At 41.0% G+C, this 22,255-nt stretch overlaps 1 protein-coding gene across 1 annotated transcript; it reads right to left on the reverse strand.

The window, feature by feature from the left end:
- Positions 1–58: 58 nt before the first annotated feature.
- LOC141000092 (rho-related GTP-binding protein RhoA-D) lies at positions 59–22,042 on the reverse strand. Its single transcript, XM_073470724.1, has 5 exons — positions 21,956–22,042; positions 7,602–7,757; positions 4,361–4,481; positions 2,536–2,666; positions 59–1,959 (listed from the first exon to the last, which is right to left on the reverse strand). Exons 2-5 carry the CDS (start codon positions 7,755–7,757, stop codon positions 1,786–1,788), a joined length of 582 nt encoding a protein of 193 aa, XP_073326825.1. The 5' UTR covers positions 21,956–22,042; the 3' UTR covers positions 59–1,785.
- Between the last annotated feature and the right edge of the window lie 213 nt (positions 22,043–22,255).

Raw genomic sequence — 22,255 nt, forward strand, 5'->3', positions numbered from 1 at the left:
CTTTGTTTCACTTTTGTTAAAAAAAAACTTTGTAAAAAATATACCAGTTAAGATGACGTAGTATTTCAAAAATACTTTATTAACATGTTTGTCTCATCAAGACATTCAACACATCCCACTCCTGTTTGTAAAGCTTCATCACAATCAACATTTTCTCTTGAACTACGGTGTTTGACGTTACAGACACGGAGGCACTATCCAGGAATGAGCCCAAGCCTGTGACATTCTGATCTCTATGGATCTGAATGTTCTGGTTAAAAGAAAGATCTCTACTGGGTTATGATGGTGGTATGATCAATGTTGGGACCATTAAATACACTTTGTGACAGGATCTCTTATGTAATATGTACGGCATGCTCTGCCTGGAAGACGATGACGTGGTTTGATGGATCTGTGAGTTAGTGATGAGAGTACATATCTGGAAATTGTTACTGAAGTTTAAATTGTGGTTGCAGCCACTGATAAAGTCGGTTCTCTGGCTTTTCATCACAAATGTGTTGCAATTTATTAAAAGAACATTTACCATTGTTACCAGACATGTACACTTTTTATCAGTTAGCCCCATCTCAATGATCGAGGGTGACTCAACAAAAAAACTTTTGATCGGACACTTCCAATCTCATCTCAACGAATGTCTCTTGTGTATAATGTCAAATAAAGGCCTGTTGCACACCAACACGGTCCCAACTCCCAACAGTCTTGCGAGCTGCCAATCAGGTGGCGTTAGTAATAACATCTGGGCTGTCAATCAAGTTGTCAGTTGAAAATTTTATTTAATAAAACTTTTATACACAGAATGGATCTTTATATGTGTCTGAATATCAAGATGGCTGTATAAAGTGTGCATCCATTATCCAATCTGTATATTACAGTGTGCACAAACCAGTGAGACGTAAAGACTGTATACTGGATCTGAATCGACAGTACAGAGTTCCGACAGGAGGTTTGTTTGGGGAGGGAGGCGTTGGTGACGTCTTGGTTAAGGCAAGTCTGTCAGAGCCAGTGTGAGCGTGACTGAGGGCATTGTGTCCGTGACAATAGACTACTGTCTCCAGTGCCAGTTTAAGCTATCGCCACGGAAGAGAGACGGAGTGAGGTGCAGTCCAAAACCTCTCAGCACAAATAGTTGCTGCTGCTGCTTCAGTATATGTAGGTGTCAGTGGATTAATGCAGTGAGAAGACGCTCTAAATTTAGTCCTTTATGTCAGAAGAGAAAGCTGGGGGGGGACAGAGCTCTGCTGAATCAGCACTTGGTGAAATAGGACGGCAAGGGTGTAAAATTAATAGTGGTATGAGAAATAGATGGATTGTGTCTGAAGGAGTGGTACATGCAAGAGAAGCAGGGGTTTCATACTAAAGCAAAACTGTCTGCAACCTGAAACTGTGAGAGCGGGACAGTCAGTGGGCACGTGAACTATAAAACCCTTCTCTGTAAACAATCATAACACAGAGGCAGTTCCATGATATATTTGTAAAGTATATGCACATATAAATACAAACATACATTCATATAGGAGGGAGAGGGGCAGGTCCTTCACACAAACAAGCTGGTAGAGGAAAAAACAGAAAAACAGAAACAAAACTGACAGTGTGTAAGTAGCAGAGGTTTTTAAAAAAAGGCTGATTTGTTTTGCTTTTAAACAGGTGTGTCAGTCTTTCATATTCTTCTGTGGCGTATCTGCATCTGTGAAGTAAGTATAGTCCACGGAAGCCATTGATTTAAGGTTTCACTAAGTGTAAAAGGGGGAGTCCTCCCTCTGGTGCTGATTGGCCAACAAACTCCCTTCACAGTAGCTGGCAGCCGCCCCTCTTCTTGCGCTTGCGGACCTGCAGCGCTGCTCTGGTGGCCATCTCGAACACCTCCCGCACGCCGTCCTTGGTCTTGGCGGAGCACTCCAGGTAGCCAAAGGCACTGATGCGGTTGGCCATGTCTCTGCCCTCCTCAGATTTAACTGGCTCCTGGAGGGTTAAAGGAGACATATTATTCTCATTGTCAGGTTTATAATTTTATTCTGGGTTACTACTAGAATAGGTTTACTTGCTTTAATGCTAAAACACATCAGTTTTTTTAATACAGCAGCACTGTATTCCCCCTCAGTCTGAAACACAGTCTCTTTAAGGCCCCCCTCCCGAATACCCAGTCTCCTCTGATTGGTCAGCTCACACACACCTGAGCCAGCACTGCTTACCGTGTTTCGGGTCGGCTCTGTCGTGTTTTCAGCTTCCAGTTAGCCTTACTTCTACCATCAATATAGGCATACATTTTGCAAATGTGTGACGTAGTGTGATGTCGCAAAGTCACTGAATTTAAGGCGGGACTACTGATGAGGTGTTTCAGGAGCAGTGTTTTCTGTGGGAGAGAGGAGCTCCCATTGGGGCTCCTGTTTTACTTTCAAGACCTTTTACGTGCACAAGAACCAATATAACACACTAAAGGAAAGGAAAAACTGAAAAAGCATAATAGGTCTCCTTTAAGGGTTAAAAAGACACAGTGGATATAGATATGAAACAGGGAGGTTGGAGAGAAACACGCACCTGTTTCATCTTGGCCAGCTCCCTGCGTGTGTGTTCATCATTCCTCAGGTCCTTCTTGTTGCCCACCAGAATGATCGGGACGTTGGGACAAAAATGTTTCACTTCAGGCGTCCATTTCTCGGGAATGTTCTCTACAAGAAGAGGAAAAAAAAGGGGAAAAAAATAATTACAGTCACTGCACAGTCAATTCCAGATGTTTCTCCCTACAAGGACAGCTGAGAGAGGCCTTGTCCTTTCCCTTGTGACTGTACAGACATAAACATCGAGAGGTTACCAACCCCTCCGTGATAAATGGGCGAGTCTGCTTGCCAAAATCGGCCCCGTCTCGAAGGAGATGCTGTGATACGAGTATCTGTGGCATTGCCCATATCAAAACAGTGTGGGAGAAAGCCTAAGGGCTGAAGTTTGACTAAACAGGACTTTTTTTCTCATTGGTTTGATTTGTTTTTTGAGGGCCAAGAACATTCAGATCCTAGCTTGAAATACATGTGACAGATTCTGTGAATGCTTCCAGAAAATGCCTTCAGAAATGTGAGCCCCACACAACCACAACAGCAGCAGCAGCAGCAACAGCAGCAGCAGCAGCTCGATTACAGTCTGAATTAAACTCAATTAAAACCCATAAGCGTCTCCATTAAGCATTGATCAGAGTCAATCTTGGAAGCTCTGCTGTTAAAACTTCTCAATGATTTATTCAGATTGCTGCGCTAGGGAAACGGTCATGTGTGGAATTACTTAATTTACCGTCTTGAGTTACTAAACCAGAGAGCAGACTAACAGCAAACTGTAATAATTTAATCATACTCACGAAGAAACACCATCTGAATAAGCATTACACTTTCACAACGTGGATCATTAATTGCATGAAGTCTGCACACAAGCAGCAGACGGGAAATTTGTGTGAAAAATACATAAATAACCAGAAGGGAAAAACTATAAAGGAGGATCGGTACTTATTTTATTTACTGCACTGACAGATGAGCCCCGCTCATGGTGGAAAATGTGGAGATTTAATGGAACATTAGCCAAAATGCCCTTCTGCATGTGTGCAAAAAATAAATCGTTATAGCTTTTCCAATGCACTCAGACCGAGCTCCCTATTAGGTGTTATTGGCCTGTTTTCAGTATCACGGCATGCAAGTTCTGTGTTTTCTTTGTCCCTTATTTTTTGTAGATTGAAGCTCTGTCTAACTTCTTCTCTTAAACTTCTTCTTGAAGAACCGCTATGTAACTTCTGCTTTATTGTTATTAATATTTTTAACAGGCGTACACACTTTTTGTGTCTCAGGGGTCACTTAAATTCTGCTGACAAGAGAAAAAAATACTTTACTGAGACACAACAATCTTCTAAAACAGCCATTCCCAAATTTAAGAATGACACAGGCCAATTTGAAATTAGAAAATCTTCTGGGGCTCACCCAAACTTTAAACCACTACTCTGATTAACACTCCTGACTCAGATAAAGTACTTACTCTTTTTTTTTATAAAAACAACAATCCTATGTGAATGTTAGCCTTAGGCAGTGCAGTGCAAACTAATAATTCATCTACATACACGAAATAATTCCTTAAACTTGCATATCTTTAAACACAAGCAGTTTTAGTTTCCCATTGTTGACCGGATTACATAAATTCTGATGTTGTGTGGAAGTCTGTTCCCCAGTCAAAATGTTGCCCTCTTGAAACGGACGTCAACACAAGACTGGACGAAAACAGGTCAGATAAATGAAGAATAACACTTTCGCGGCCCACACTTTGGGAATCACTGCTCTGAAATGTTGCAACCGTTTTGCTGAGTGGGTGAGCAGTTTGTATCTGGCCTTACCTAAACTGTCAGGGCTGTCTATGGAGAAGCACATGAGGATGACGTCTGTGTCGGGGTAGGAGAGAGGCCTCAGTCTGTCATAGTCCTCCTGACCTGCTGTATCCCACAACGCTAACTCCACCTAACACAGATTGGAAGAAAAAAACAAAAAAAAAAACAAAAAAAAAAACATGTTACACATTATTAAAACTAGGTTGGATATCCTCACTTCACTGACAACAGAATGAAGACGAGGAAAGTAAACAGAGACAGAGAATATGGGCATCGAGACTAGAGGAGGAAGACGAAGGAAAAAGGTTAAAAAACAAGTCACTCCTCTGATATCAGGCCTAAAAAAGCAACTCCCCAGAGGTGGAGATGGCTCCCGCAGGTTTTACTGAGGCTTTTAATCAAACTGTTTGCAATCCCAGAGGGCCTGACCTGATCTACATAAACAAATGCACAGCAAATTATCATCTGCTCGAGCTGGAGCACACACACTGTATGGGAAAGTCTCATGCACAGTTGCCTGTAAGAGACGTTGCATGCATACATTATGCAACTTTCGAATGTTAAAAGTCTCCTAAATGGCTGAGGTCTTTTAGCTTTAACTGTTAAATTGACCTAGTTTATCCTACACACTGTTGGTATTATTTTACAGTGACCTCACCAGCGTAATTACAAACACAGCTGGAGATTTGGGTAAAAACAGTCATCATCGGACAACTACACAGCATTCTAGCAGCTCATCTGGACTTTTCTGACGTCTCCCTACACTCATGTCTTGCCAAGTCTTGCTTGTTGGCTGACAAAGTACTTACCTTGGCATGACTGCTTGGCCACACTGCCTTCTGACTTACAGTGTAGCATAGACGGGGCATTTTTTAACAGTGTGTGAGACAAGTGGGCTGAGCTGCACCACATCTTCTGTCTGGGAAAGTCAGTTAACACCACACCATGACAAACCTGTGTCCATATATGCTGCTTCTGACATCTCTTACCATCAGAGATGGACAGTAACAAAGTACAAATACTGTGTTACTGTACTCAAGTAGATTTTTCAGATATCTGTACTTTACTTAAGTATTTATTTTTCTGACAAAAATATTTAACTTTGAATCCCTACATTTAACTCAAATATCTGTACCTTCCACTCCTTACATTTTCAAAACGAGGTCATTACTTTAGTCTGAATGCATTTGAGGGAAATTATTGATTATTTTTATTTTGTGTCGCTGCACACCGCCTTCCTAACATCACAAGACTGATTTCAACCTATGAGTGCATGTTGGGCATGGCAGCTCTAGCAAGTTGAAAAGATGTAACACGATGGAAACAGACAGAGAGGGAGAATGGGGAGAAAAGGCTTGTTGGTGTCTCATTTTTGCAGAGACTCTGCAGCCCTCTGACTGGATTTTCTTATTTTCTCAATTTTTTGCTGATCGGGACGGAAGTATCTGTACTTCTACTTAAGGATGTGTGTACTTTTGGCACCTCTGATTACCACTAGGTGTCTGTCATGAGCCTCATCTATGGTTTATAACAATGATGCCCTTTACAGATTTCTTTTCTTGTGTTTTGACTCCACCTTTTAGTATCAGATCACTGTGTTTGGTACCTCAACAGAAGGGTGACAAACAACCAGACCGCTTGGTGGAAATGAGCCTTTAACTGTAAATCAAATGATAAGTTGGGTGGGGTTGGCTGAAAATTCAGTGACACTGACTTGTTAGGTAATACTTTATTATACTAAATAGCTTTTTTTAAGAATTTGTAAACCTGGGTTAAAAGACTTGGAGTAAAGTCAACTTTGTTTTGTACAGCACAGGAAACAGGAAACAGGAAATGGGGCATTAGTCAAGATGTATGCCGGATCGGAGGGGTTCCAACACCGGGCAGGAAGGTGGCACTGATCCATTTCCTGTTGTTGGCTGGAGGTCTGCTGCTTTATAACAATGAAAAGAACCCAAGGATCTGCTCACAATAAGCACTTATCCCCATCGGCCTTAATGGCACGTGGTTCTCAACCAGCAGGGCCAACAGGGTTGCATTTTCAACACTACTGCAGCAGTTTCAGTCACATAAACCGGCCTGATCTGAGGATGGTTTCTCTTCATCACTGATGATGTACTTATCATCATACCTTAATCAGAGATGGCAAAAGGACACACATTCTGTACTTGAGTAGAAGTACAGATGCTTGTGTAAAAAAGACTCAAGTAAAGAAGTTGAAACAGTACTTCTACTTTTACCAAAGTGAAAAGTATCCCTCTGAAAGACATTTCTACTGGACATTTCTGTGCAAAGCTTGCTGAATGTGAGCCTTTGTCACTCCACACTTTTTCCTCAATCAAGTCTCCCTCTCCTTTTCCACCTTGATCGGACTATCACGTCTCTTTTTCTTGCTACATCTGCCATGCGCTATATGCAATGATGGCGGCGTGTGGTGACGCAAAATAAAAATAATCAATAATCAGTAAGTAACAAGCCTTTTTTGAAAATGTAAGGAGCAGAAAGTACAGATATTTGTGTTAAAATGTAGCAAGTAAAAGTAAAAAAATAAATACTCCTACCTGAAAAATGTACGCGAGTACAGTAATGAGTTATTTTGTTACTTCCCACCTCTGCCTTTACTCGAGTAAAAGAGGAAAAAGCATTTTTTTTTTTTAACACATTTTTTTATTGTGATTTGTTTCTGGTCGAGGTGCAGCTAGCTTTTCCTACTTAGTATGTCATGGTAACAAATCAATTTGTATTTTTCTGTTTTTTTTGCGAATACATTTTAATAACATGACATATTTGGGCATCAAATTGTTATTTAAATGAGACCATTTCAGAAGTATAGAGGGGACATATCTCTTGGTTCCTGGTCAACTCACTGACGTCTGAAAGGTGACAATGAGCCCCCTACAAGTAAAGAGTAGCATAAAATGGATACATTTAATGTACTACGCAGAATTTTTTACTGGTTATGAAACAGGCTAAATTAAATACTGATATCTCTATATGACATAAGTAAACAAGACCATCAGTGGGAAGATTAGCTAATTCTGTTTAAATACATTTTTTTTTTTAATTACGACATCTTCATGTTGTGTGCAGAGGGGCTGTCAGAATCAACAAAAATGAAAGCTCCTTGTAGTAAGTAAGTACACATATACACCCAAGTACTGTGCTTAAGTAAATGTACTTTCTACCATGGCTTATTAGTCATAATCATATTCCCAAAACAAATAAGAATTAAACTGAAAATATTAAGTACCTGTTTGCCATCCACTTCAATGTCAGCGATGTAGTTCTCAAACACAGTGGGGACGTAGACCTCTGGGAACTGGTCCTTACTGAAGACGATTAGCAGGCAGGTCTTCCCACAAGCACCATCTCCAACTATCACCAACTTCTTCCTGATGGCTGCCATCTACAAACAGGAGACACCGTGGTTATTTCATACATTAAGGATTGAGTGACCAAACAATCAGAAAACTGTGAGAAACAAGTCTGTTCAAACAGAAGAGGGGCGTGAAACAATGAAACCAGAAATAGTAAGAGTGAGAACGAGAGGGGGGAAAAAAAGAAGAGATGATCGAAGTCTGTTTTCCACCTCACACACAGGAAAGGGAAGAGGGTGCGGCTCTGAAAGAGTCGAGCTGAGGGTTCAGCACTGGGCTGGAAAAGCAGTGGGAGGGAAAGGAAGAGGAGGAGAGCCACGGCGGTGGGAATACTGCAGCCTCGGAGCTCCACACACTGCTGCACACGCGTGGCCTCTGACACACATTAACAATGATCATACTGTGTCACTTCTACATCCCTCTGTGATCTACAGCTCTTATTGGATTGTGGTGACACCTTCTGTATTGAACACAAATTCTCTCCCAGTCTCTTTTCTTGTATCCCTTGGAAGGTGTGTGTATGTGAATGAAACGATTCAGCCACACACACACACAAACACACACGGATCAATAGCTATCTCCCACAAGCTGACAATAATAGAGAGAAGGCAGTAGGTGATGAGACGACCGACTGGCTGCCTGCCAGCAGCATCAGCTTTCACCACTCTAGACTACCTGGACCAGAACAGATCTACACCTCTGCCGTCACCGACAGCAGAGTCCTTACAGCAGATATAATCAATGGTTTTATATTACCAATGGCAGTGTTTCCCACACATAGACTTTACTTGGGCCGCTCAGGTTTATAAACATATGTCAAACTATGTTTCAGCTTTTTTTAATTTTATTTTTTCACTGCCCTAAACCTGAATCGAACTCAAGCTTTTTTTTTTTTGTTGAACCAGAGTCAAGGCTGACGCAGGTAGTGTAAGCTTTAGTACGAGTTTGTGTTACACTGTCACACAGTTTTTATCATGGTTACAGCTTGCCTGTTACCCTGGTTACAGACATGTACAGTGTAGATGACTGTCCCTAAGGGTTTAAGTCTCCATGTTCTAGTCCAGGAGAAGGACGCCATCTCCAATCGATGAATAAGGCCCCAACAAAACCCCAAAAGTAATAATGGTTACAATATATATTTCAAATATATTCAAATGTGTTATATTATGTTATTTACTCTTTTATTACTGACAAAGTTTTACTTCAGCCAATCAGAGCAATTCATTATCAATATCACCTCTTTCTGCTTTAGAGAAAACCACAACACAAAACAACTATGGCAAAGGCCAAGTGTCTCTGGCTGTAAAGTATTCTCTAAATCAGGGTTAAGTGCCTGGAGGGGGATTTATGAGTGGAAATTACACTTGATGAATGGCAGGATGCTTGTATTGAGGCCCAAACCCAATCAGCTAATACCAGAGACAAGCTGTGACAATATAACTGGCTGAATTTATGCGCTTTAACTGGAGTAACATAAGTACAATGTTATTCCAGTTAAAGAGCATACATTTGATAACAATTTGATAGCACTTTGATAGATTAACACTGCTATTGTTGAGATTTTAACACTAAAGGAACTCCTAGATCCAAAAGTTAAAAAGTAAACAAATTCTTCTTGATATGTGCCTACTACGAGCAAGATGTCTAAATGCCATCTCTTGGAAAAATGTTGACAGACCCCAAATAGGTCAACGACTGAGAGAAATGTCCTGCTGTCTTTCAAAGGAAAAGATGCATCCTGCATCCTCAAGGCAAACAGGATTTTTTCAAAAAAACCCTAGAGACCGGGAAATGGGGATTTTGAATAATTTGCTTGCTTAGGTGGATGAAACACGAGATGGAAAGGTGGAAGAAGTTTAGTGATGTGGTGCCAAATCGTTCAGAATGAAACCTTGAATGTGTTGTTGTACAAATGGAGAAAAACATGATGTTTGTGAAATGATTTTTCCCTTTTACATATAACTTCCATTATTTCTACACAATTACAGATGGGTGAATGTGGGGAAGGAGTGCTGGGAAGGGAGGGAAGAAAAAAGAATTCACAATGTTTATACGGACATGTTATTATATTGCCTTGTGTGATGATTACTGCCATCACTCAGTGAAAGTCAATTTTAAAGAAGGAGTCTTCAGTCCTCGGCAGTTTTTCAGCTCATTGTTTTGTTTTAACATCTTTACTCTCTTGATTGACTCTCACTGCTCTAATACCATCATTTTAGGCCACTGCAGGCAACTGTTTATGTGAAAAAGTCTAAAAACTCACTGTACACAAACCGCTCAGCACTAACCAGCAGACAGACACTGTGAGCAGTTAGCTGGTGAACATAGTGTTGAATTTAGCAGCTAAAGAGGAAGAAATTTCCCTTAGGAGTTGGTAGAGAAACAGAACTTAAACACAGATAACACTGGGCTTTCATACTTAAACACGACGCCAAATGATGGATACAGTTGCTCCGTGCTCCTGGATGTATAAATAAGGAAATGTTTGCTAAAAAGTTTGCCACATCAATTTAAAAAAGGTGCTAATATGTGTTAGTGTTGCGTTCACAGCTTGTTTCTCCTGCCAAGTGTCCAAAAACACAAATATCACAGGTTTAAGGGGCTTTTAAGTAAGACAACACGAAGTGGGGCGCTTGTTAAAGCACGTCTTTCATCATCAGTACTGGTAACAGATATAAGGGTAGCTGCTATAGTTCTAAAAACATTTCTGTGCAATGGGACGGTAAACTGTTTTGCTGAACTCTGTGTATAAACAGTTTGTTCTTCTGAAATGGTCTGTGGGTGGACTGGAAGATCCTGTTGATGCTAAATATTCACAGGAACTAAAGCCAGATAAATTCCTAGAGGCAGCTCATCAATGCAGAGTTACCAAAACAATTAATTCATGCATGATACATGATATTTTCTTCAAACAATGAGCCCTGAAATAACCAGAAAGACACAGGTGTCTGTGTACATCCAAGAATGAAATCTCCACATCCTTCCTTTGATTGCCTCAGCTTGAGTCATTTCACCTTCACCAACTGTAACAACAGCTCCCATCTTCACCACAAGAATAAAAAGACAATTGTTCGGTTTTCTTTTCTCTCCCACACATTAAATCGGGCCAGTGTGTTGTCTGTTTTTCTCTGGAGAGAGCCACCTGTTCTCTGTGATAGCAGGCTGCTGCTACTATACATCATACTGTCACTGCCAGAGGGAAGACACACACACTCACACATACACACACACGTGACTGGTAGCTACCGTGCAGCCCTAGATAGCTTCAGAAAATGGGTCTAGTCCTGCAAATCTTGTGCTGTGACACAATAATGCAGCTTATTGACAACGATAGCTCTCACAGCCTGCTGCCTGCTGTGACAGTGGCAGCACGAGGCTCTTAGAGGGAGATAATGGCTCCTTCACTTTGCATTAATGCACTGTGCCAGCACAAGGACAGGAACAGGAACTCCAAGGACTAAGAGCTAGTAAGTAAGAGCTGATAATAAGGTGTGTTCTGCTTCACTTAAAATTGGGCAGTATATGTTGACATAATATATTCACACAAAACATAACTGGCAATACTATCAACATTTTTAGTGAAAATAAAGCGACTGCACTATTTATACGCTTAGCAAAAAGTCTAATTTTCTTTTGTTACAGTGACCATTTTTCATTTACATCTGGACCAGTGTTGTTCTTCAAATCACTGAGATGCCAGCCAGACGAGTAGCCCGCTAAGAGATGTTTAAAGAAGACAAAAAGACCCATTAGAAAACAAGTCATATGAAGATGCTTGAAGAGGTTGCGATTGACACTGTCACTATTGCCTGACATTTTAAGAGATCAGAAGAAAATGAGCTTGAGTGGCAATATCTCATACGACTGCAGCCTCTTTGAATCACTACTTCAGCTGCTGCCTTCAGGGGAAAGGTAAACAGTCCCCTGTGCCCAAAAGAACATTTATAGAAAATCGTTTGTCTCGGTGGCCATAAAATATCTTAATCAGTAGAGATACTTTTTAAGTGTACATAACACTTTTTCTTTTTCTGATTCAGTCCTAAACAAAGAGTACCTGGTTGTTTTTTTAATGTAGCTCCAATCATGTTTCTATGTTAATGTGTTTTAATGTTTCCTGTTTTGACTGTGCAAAGACAAATGTCTGCCTTTTGCATGCAAAATGTTGACGATCAAGTATTTTCTTTTGTCATTTCATCAGTTAATCACGATGGACAAGCAGGACAACTAGGATGTTTTTTTCTCAAGAACTACTTGAACCCTAAATATGAGACTCGGAAAGCGACGTAACTGGAAAAAAAAAAAAAAGAGGAGGGGGACACTGTTGGGGCAAGGAGTGAAAGTATTTTTAGTATGGAATTCATCCCTCAACAGAAGACCAGCTGTACTATTAAAAATGTAGCTGGTGATGTAAAATTTTCCCATTTACTACATGTCATTTAAAATAAATCAAAGAGGAGAAATGCAACAAATAACCAATCAGTTAGCAAAAATTATATTAACCATTTTCAGAATCAAATAATCTGTAATTTTAAAAAAAAATTATTTATACATGTGGATATTTTCTGGTTTCTTTAGTCCTTCACGACAGTAACCTATATTAAAGTATACTAAGAATATCATTTGAGGATGTCATTTTGTTCTTTGGGAAACACTAATCAACATTTTTCAGCATTTTCTGACATCCTATAGACCAAACTCATCTAGAAAATGATCCACAATACAGATTAATCAACAATAAAAGTAGCTGTTAGTGGCAGCCCTGTCGGAGTAGAACAAACTAACAACCTGTTCATTACATCAAATATTCATGAGCCTTGTCTGACTTTAACTCTCACTGAGTGACATTTTGGTGAAAGACAAATGAAGCGAGTAGAAAGTGTTTAATTTTCAATGCATTATTAATGATGTGTCTAATTCAGAGTGTTATTGATGGAGACTTAAAAAAAAAAAAGTTTTCATATTTTCTAGATATGATCTGCTGCTTTCTACTGGTCCCCGTCTTTCCCACGTGTTTGTTGTGACGAACGTGAGGGAAGGGGGGGACAGAAACACTGAAAAGCAAGGAAGAAATGAAAGGAGTTAATTGCCTATTTTTTAGCCCTTTTACCCACATTTAAAAAGAAATTCCACATACACCCACCAATTCCACCAATTAAAAGTGGTATTAGTAACACTTCCTGCAGGTGGCTCACAGTAAAACTTTTCAGTAAAAAAAAAAATGGAGGAAGACTTTTCTTATACAAATTTGAAGGAAGTCCTCAGATCACCTCAGGTTCCCCCAGTCTGCAGGTGCTTCATTTGTTTTAGTGGATTTTCCCAAGTGATTTCTCACTTAATTTGCCTTCCTCACTTCCTGTCTTCGCTTCCTTTCAGTGATTTCCTGGCAGCAACGACAGGCAAGACAACTGGAATTCAACCATTTTGTCATTTTCTCTCATTCTGCCCCTCAGGTCTCTTAAGCAAAGCTTTATTAGCACAAGGAGGAGTCCAACACAACCAGTCCTTCCTCTTGTTTTTCCTCAAGACACACAGCTCGAGACTCAGCCTGCTCTCCATGAATCCTCACACACATACTGTTGCTATCCCTCAGCAGACACCCACATCACAGAGTGGAGGATGAACGATTTTATGTGAATATTTTGGATATAAAAAAGTCTAATATGTAGGATTTAGGGGCAGAAATAGAGTATATTATTCATAATTATTATCCCATTATTGTATAATCACCTGAAATTCAGAATCATTGTGTTTTTGTTATTTATAGAATAAAACTTTTATATCTACAGATGGGGTAGATGCAGAGTCCCTTATCTACAGTAGCCCAGAATGGACAATCCAAACCCTGGCTTTGAACAGGGCCTTCCATTTTTTAAGCAGCCACCCTTGGAGAGGGTGGGACAATGTGGATAAGTTGGTTACAATCTGCAACCACACAGCTAAATGCCACCAAACCCTACACACCGGACCATTAACTGAAGCTTAAATATTATTAATTATATTACCAAAGCTACATTAACCTGATTAAAAGCAAATTAAATGCACCTCAGTGTAACATCTTTCACTGCCTGCAGCTATTCCATGTTTTGCCATTTGCATTTATATTACAAAGCTCTACTTTGTCTGACGTTCAACAATCAATAATTAAGCGTGCCCTGGATTTTATGTTGTGGTAAGTAGGCCCGTTGGTGTTGGGGGAAAAATGATTTTTAGGAGAAAAACTGTCCAAATGTGCTCATAAATACTTAAATAAGGATAGCTATCTGTGTGGTGTTGAAATTACTCATGGAAGCAGCGATGAATGGAATGGACACGGGCTGTAGACCCAGCCAGTCACATGATAATTACAGCTGCTTTGGCTCATCATTACAAAGAATAACTGGAACCAAAAAATGCACTGAAGCCACAGTGGTGGGCCTTAGTGTCCCTACAGAAACATGCTGTACCTGCACACACATAGGTGATATCATTGTGCAGGAGAAACCATGTTCACACGTGTCTTAGGATGAATGATCCCTTATTGCATAATGCTTGTCCCTGCGAGGGGTAGCAAAAGGACAAAGTTCTCATTCCTAGCACATGCAGCACAGACGCTGATTCCTCCCTTCCCTGTGGTAGTAACACATTAGCAAGTCTTGTTCATTAGCAGTAGTAGGGGAAAGAAAACCTTCTGGTGAGCTTTGGGAGAGGCAGTAAGATTGAAACTTTCTCTGCTGTACCAGATTCTAATCACATGGATCAGCAGACTCAAGGTATTTACACCAACCCTACACTTAGCGACCCATTTGATTAACAGTAAGTACAAGCTATAAAACCCCCATTATTAAATGCCAGTTCAACTCAAGCAGAATCATCAAAGTAAATTGCTTTGTATTTTTGTCTTTTACTTCAGTAACAAGCTGATAAAATAAAATGCCTTTAACATAAGCTCTAATAACAGAAGGCGGTTTAGATCTGATCTAATCTGATGCTTTTAAGATCTGAATGCTGAAGGCACTCCAGAGTTCAAACGATGAAACCATCTTTGAAAGGCATCCACACATTTACTCTACTCATTATATTGGGAAGATGTTAAGCATGCTGATGATTTAAAAAAGGCCCAACGCATTTCCAGTTTTTGTCGAGGTTTTTTCTGGCCGTGCCAGCTGTTGAAAAATGCCCCGCTGTGCTCTGTTAAGACAATGGAACCGCACAGGCTGAACTATGCGTCATGAACAGCTGTTTCAATTAATGACATGTGCAGCAGCAAGCAGTGCGATCAGAGCTGCAGGTGAACCACACCTTTATAATGCTGCTGACATTTTGAACTTCAGTGTTTTGTTCTTGCGTGGGAGGCTGTAAAACAATGAGACACTCTTCACAGGCAGCCCTGGTATACAAAACACTACACAATACTAAACTAAATAATAAAGGAAATCGCTTTTAGACCTAAATGTTACGTTTATCATCCGGGTTAGGCCATGTTTAGACTGGCTTTATTATTTTATTTAAAAAAAATACCGTCCCAGCCTTCGTTTATCGGGTAACTCCACCAATTTTCCAAACTAAAGTGTGTTTATGGGTCTTGGGGAGAACTACTGCATTTGTGAAAAAAAAAGTATAAAGCCCTTTGTGGCTGCCGAGGAAGCTGCATGTAACCTGATCAATTGCCTCCAGTGATGTCACTCATTGGCTGAGTTGCGTCGTGGGTAATGTGGGCGGCAGGTTTTGAATGGCGGAAGAGATGTGTAGGGAATAAAGCGTTCTCTCTCTCATGCTAAATCAGTGGACTGCTTTTCAAAACCTTACCCACAATGCAATTTGGCCACTGACTGACATCACTGGAGGCAATTTATCAAGATTACATGTAGCTTCCTTTGGAACCAAAAAAGGCATTATGCTCCTTTCTTAACATATGTAGGCGTACTCCCCAAGACCTGTAAACACACTTTATTGTGGAAAATTGGTGGAGTTACCCTTTAAATGAGGCCAGTCTAGCAAGGCAGCAGGGGTGCCGATGCAGGAAATTTAGGCAAACCTGCGTGATGTCATGCGTCAAGGTGCTGCTATGTGACCAAGTGAATACATGTATGCACACATTGCTGGAGGATTACTGTGCAATATGCACCGCATTTTTCTAGTTACCTTCGTGATCCCTAAAAAAAAAATAGGTGCTGCTGTGACAACCTCTTAGTCTCAGAGATGGTGTTTTGTCTTTGTGCTCATGGATTTGTTTAACTGATCTGATCTAAAATAGAGATAAACAGACTGAAACTTGGCATGCAAAGAGTAAAAAATGCAATCACTGCAAGTTGTGCTTCTCTACTGTACTGAATAAAGGGTCCGTTGCTAGAAGTTACCGAACAATGACAGAAAAAGGTAAATAAAGAATGACAAGAAGATAAACTAATGCCTCAGCAGACCTGCAAACGGATACACATGTCCTCCCTGCCTTACTTTCCCTTGGAAAGTGACATTAGCAGCCTGTCATATGTAAAATAGGTGAACAAAACATTTGAGCCGTTCCGGACAAATATTAACTAGAGTGTTAGCTGTTATTGACACACTGACTGGTCAAAGCAGCTAAATGCATTCCACACGATGATTAATAGCGGGTCACTGAGTGCTAACACACAACTCCGTCTGACTGTGTACAAATGTGGGAGGACATAAGCTATGAGGAATGTCTCACCCACTTTCAACACCCCTCACCCTTTTCTTCTAAACACACAACATCCGTCCCCCAACAGTGTCCCCCTTTCTTTCTGTGGGTTGAAAGGTGGAGGATGGGATTTTTCATGAAGCTCAGTCTACAATAAAGATACAGTACATGTGCGTAAACGCATTTGAGCTTGTGTGCAGATTTAGCTTGCTGTTTTTGAAGTTTTTGCCATTTTGTTAACCTGGTACAAACAAGCACAGTTCTTGCTCTAGTTCACACACTTCCAATTCAGACGTTAGCAGGTGTAAAAATATATTTGTAGAGGTAGAGGTCAGAAACAGAATGAGTAACATACATGAGGCAAAAGTGCAGCCGACAAGTTGAGCTATAATGTTCCAGTTGGTTGAAAACTGGATTTGACACAGTTGAGATTCACAACAGTTTCAAACGATTTGGTGCAGCTGCAGATGGACTTCAAATAGGCCTGAAAGAGGAGGATGTCACACTTATGTGCAGGATTACTAAGAAAAATGATGTGATTCAAATATTAGACATTAATTTGCATTTGTTCCAGTTCATGTGTTCAAGTCACAGCACTCCAGATTGAGCCATCAAAGAAGTTGGTGTCATGAAACTGTGCATATGCCTAAGAAAACCCATCTAGAAAATACTGCTCAGAGGAATTCCTTCACTCCTTACAGAACATAACAACCTTTTGCTTGAGGTTGGATTTCAGAAATTCTTAAAGAGAAGTTGAAGCCAAGTTCAATATTTTCAAGGTTGAACCCCACTTGAGACCAGAAGTGGCTGCTCAAGATCCAGGCCAGGGAAGCAGCTAAAGTCAGAGAACCTAACTGGAGCCCAAAATAGGACAGAGCCATTGAGACTCCCTCGGCCCAATTTATCACAGTGCACACAGCTCGGCTCAGAGCAGAGGACGAGGGAGAGAAAAATCACACAGAATTATCCTTTCATCCGCCCCTGAGGCTCCACATGTGGTGCAAACAAGCTGAAAAGTCAGACGGATGGAGGAGAGGGAGGAAGGAGAGGCGTGTTGGTCTAAACTAGAACATGAACGTGTTGTGTGGAGAAACTTCACAACATACCAGAGTGTACCAAGCGTTTGAATAATATTCCATGAATATGAAACACAAAAAAAAGGGATGAATTGGTCATGGAGTGGATTGGGAACGGCGCTAATCAGGATTTGGTTAGAAATAATGTAGCTCTGATTTCCAACTCTTTTGCTGGATGCTGTTTCTTCTTCACTCTGTATTTATTCCTTTTGCTCTCTATTCTACCCATCCTCCTCCAGGCTCTTGTTCTCTCTCTGTCCTCATCCCTTCACTTTCTCTCTCTCTCTCTCGCTCTCTTCCTGTGTTGCAGTGTGATGTCACCATCAGAGAGCTAATGTGCCGTATCCTTAGGGTGCTGCATTCCTCCTTTCCGACTCGCACAGCACAAATGAAAGCCAGAGCTGACACACACACATCATGTAGTTACGCAGCCTGGATGGAGTGGCCACCTCCCAACACCTCGACAGTTCTTCTCATCTGTGCCTTACAGTTATGTGGTGTGTTAACAGCAAGTAGGGATGGCATTTTATCGAATGTTTTCCGGTTTATCTTATAACACTTGCAAGTAACTAAATGCTGAAATAAGTGCAACTTGGGCAGTAACAAGTCGATCAGATTAAAATGCTGATGATATGAATAAAAGTTTAACTGAGGAGGAGATAAAAGGTTTGATAAAAGCTCCGCTAGCACCAGAGTTTAATGGATCTCTGAACTGGATGAGAAACAGAGTTCAGAAGAAAATGTTCTGTTTTCTAGGAAGTCCTTTTAGGGACTTCCTGAAAGTGCAAGATCCAAACAGGAAACTCTTGCAGAGATTACATGTTTTTCCCAGAGGATTTTCTCATCTGCCTGCTGTCTGTGCGTGATACACCCCACAGCCTGCAGACACGATTTTCCATGCGGACATGTTTGTCGGTCACCATCAGATGACTAGGAAACAGAAACAGTGGGGAGCCTAAACTCAGCATTTTCCTGTGGTCTCAGTGTGTGCTTTCAGTATGACACTGGCCTCCTTGGAAATCACTGTTGATGGAAAGTTGTCCAGACTAATCTAAGACAGGATACTGTGGAGCATTGTGTTTGAACACATCGGCTGATAAGCACCTACAGCTTAACAATAGAGTGAGTGTGAGCTGCAGTGATGGAAAAAATGGACATCTGAGCTAAACCTTCGCCTGGGACAAACTAATGTAAGCGGACTTCGCCATCCCTGAAGCTCAGGCTGGCACGTACAACAGGCGAAATGTAAAAAACTCATTGTAGGTCAGTCGCAGGGAGCATGCCGAGGGGAATAAAATGAGGCGCAGTACCAGGGTGAAGTCGCCTCTGGTGATCCTGGCATACAGTATATGGAGCTTTTGATCCATAATAGTTTTCCATGAAGGCTTTCGGGCTGACCTACTGAGCCATTCAGCTGTCCTCTGAGATGACCTCAATACGGGAAGAAGAAAAGAATGAGAGCTCACGTGCTCGAGACGGAAGATGCTTTATAATAATGTCAATAAGACACACCAAGTCTTTAATATGAGCTTTGGGATATTTAGGATCCGGGTTTTTGTGTAATTGGGAAATAGAGTCCAAAATGATACTTATGTTTACCCAAATGTTAATTATATATGTACAGTATCCAACACTCAGCAGCTGTAGCCTTCGGAAGTCAGCCCACCTCTTTCTCCACAAGCTACTTGTTTCAAACACTAAAGGTCCTGATTCAAAACTATTAAGTTAATAAGCTTAGATTATTTATATGATACGGTCTGTTCTTGTGTGTACTCCTTTGGTGGCTCAGCTTCACTATAAATCTGCAGGACACCACAATGTTATTTCACAAGATGAATTAAAGGAGCACAGTTTTAGAGCTGAAACCGAGTTGATTAACTAATGAATAAATGTATGTGTATGTTTCTTTTACCTAGCACTCTCTGGTTCCAACTTCTTAAATGTGAGGAATGCCGTTTTTCTCCATTTTAAATCTTGTGAACTAAATATCATTGGCTTGTAGACTGTTGGTTGGAAAAAACCAAGACCAACCTAATCGCTAGAATAAATGTTTGCAATGTACGTTTCTCTAAACCATGGATATGCTGAAACTTTACATTCCTTGATGGTGCAACTTTACAGTTCTTAAGGTTTAATTTTCTATTTTATGTTGTGACATTGCTGTGCTTGTGCTCTGGTTAGGTCAAGGCACAAAAACCACTTGCTTAGGGTGAGGAAAAACATCATGTATGGCTTAAAATACTTGTTTTGGTCACGACGAACACAGCCGGAGTCCCTATTTACCGTCAAAAAATATATTTGTCGCTGCCACAAACACATCTGGAAAATGTCCCACGGTCTCCTTAAAAATATCCATAGTTATCACACTTACAAATATTGAAAGATCGTGGTCCCTTGTCAAAAATACCCAATGATTTCACACAGAGTGCGGATTATACGACAATTGGGGGAGCCCATTTTTTTCTCCAGGGTTGAAGGGGCCACAGTACAATCCCTCCCCTGTGAAATGCCAAACCGTAAGCACACATAGCTCCATATTTGACCAACACTGGAAATCAAAAGGCGTGCTGTCATTCAGGGAAGGGTTAAGCAAATATTAGCTTTAATAGCTCATCCATATAAACTAGAACTAACTATCTAATATGGTATGGTCCACTTTAGGGGTGACTAAAATCATATTACAAGATTCTTCCAGGCAAGAATATGTTACGACTCCCTCAACATGTTGGTCTTACCTCTTTTGGGAGGGCTCAAGTCTTAATTAGGGGGTCATTAGCTGATGTTTTCATCAGTTCTCTAACTAAATGCTTGCAAGAATTCTTCTGCATGTGACCTCCATTTTCAATATAGCATACTAATAAATCCGACACACCCTCGACAGTATTACTATAGAGAGCTGAAGTCACGCCCCTTCCGGTTTGCCCCATGGGACCTTATTTTGGAAAAACTTTGTATGGAAGTGAACGAAGAGAGAAATCATTTTATGATTTTATCACATACACAGGTGACCTTTCAACTAGACGACGTCACTAACATGACTGTTGCCTGTGTAGTCTTTATAATGTGTTTTCACAGTCTTAGTCCTAGTTTTATGACAAACTGCAACATTATTGACTTGGAAAACTATCTTTTAAATTCACAAACATCATATGTGTGATTCATGACACACAGGATCGACAAACTATTTGTCTCTCTCCGTTCACTCCCATACAAAGTTTTTTCTGAAATAAGGCTCCACGGGGAAAAGGCGTGACTTCGGCTCCCTATCACCACCGATACTACTAGCTAATACAGCTGGCTCTGGATTACATCACTTGTTAGACTGACAGTCAAAACCACACTGGGGCGACAACCACCAATTCTGCTTTCACATTAATGTAGTCCAGATTGGGGGTTTCCACAAACACTTCCTTCCACTGCATTGGCACTGATTTGTGTTGTGTGTGTGTGTGTGTGTGTGTGTGTGTGTGTGTGTGCCACTTCCTCTTCTGACCACTACCTGTAAACAGCTCGGTCAGCAATCAGCTGTTCAGCTATGATGACATCATACTGTCATAGCCTCACAAACAAACATTTTAAATGCAAACAAACAGGCTGGGGAATCTGTAGGGAAATATTTAAAGCACTCTCCCTCTTCTTCCTCTCCTGTGTCTGCCCTTTAACAACCTGTGTGGAGTAGGGACACAAGGGAGTAGTCCAGTGGCTGCATGACAGAGTTCTGCAGGGTTTGCTTGGGTTCACGCCAGAAACCGGTAGTTTTGTTATGGGGAACAAGCCAAGGGAAGGGAAGGGAACAAGCCTGTGAGAGAAATGAGGGTCTGCGCTACAGTAGCCGAGCAGCACAACAAGGGTGTGGTGACTCCGAGAGGAATTTCCTCGGGACAGACTCATGTTTTAACACTTATTCGTGACGGGCAGCAGAAATCTGGACCGCATAACCACAAAAATGGAAAAAGATCACTCACTCGGGAGCCTATATAAGTTTTTTTTGTTTGTTTGTTTTTTGCTTTTCAAGAAGAAAAGAAAAGAAAAACATCGGATACCACCAGTCCCCGTTCACTGGTCGAACAGGTTTCCAAAGAGAAAGAGGCGACAAAGTTTTTTTTACAGCGAGTAAAGATCGACCCCGCCTGCCTCCACAGCTGAAGTCCGTGTAATTAAATTACATAATGAAGAATATTATGGGGACAGACGAGGGCTGGGTTTGTGTGCCAGGAATGCTGATATGATCCATATCTCCGAGGGAACAAACAGGAGTGTCCTCGGTTTCATACTTTTCTTTCACGTTCGTCACCAAAACGTCGAAACACTTGATCCACACCGCTGGAAAACTTCCCAACAAGTTAACAGGTTTCAACTCGCCGAAGCTGCTGCTGCCATCAGGGCTCATGAACGCGTCCTCAAGAGAGCGGTGGTCGTTTTTACTACTTTTCCTTCCAACCTCAAAGTGGGTTTAATAAACTCGAGGAGCTCCGAAAATGAAAAGGACAAAAAGCACAATTTGTTCTCTTACCTCTCCCACAGTGTGCCTTCAAATACCAGAGACCTCCGTGTTTCCCTCCTGCTGTGGCCCTTCCCTTGAAGCAGCTGTAACCAGAGTGAAGGGTCGAGGAAGCGGCCGAGCTCATACTCACAAGACCCTCCCATAATGCTGCGTTCAGCGTCCCCTCGGAAATGTAATGTTAAACTCACAACAACTAGGGCTCAAGATTATCTTAATTGGCGATTAATCCACCGACAGTCCTCAATTCATCGATTTCTTTTTTTTATATCCAATGTCAGGAAATAGCAAAGGATGCCAATCATGATTCCG

This window comes from Pagrus major, chromosome 7 (genome assembly GCF_040436345.1).
Source record: "Pagrus major chromosome 7, Pma_NU_1.0".
Lineage (NCBI taxonomy): Eukaryota > Metazoa > Chordata > Actinopteri > Spariformes > Sparidae > Pagrus > Pagrus major.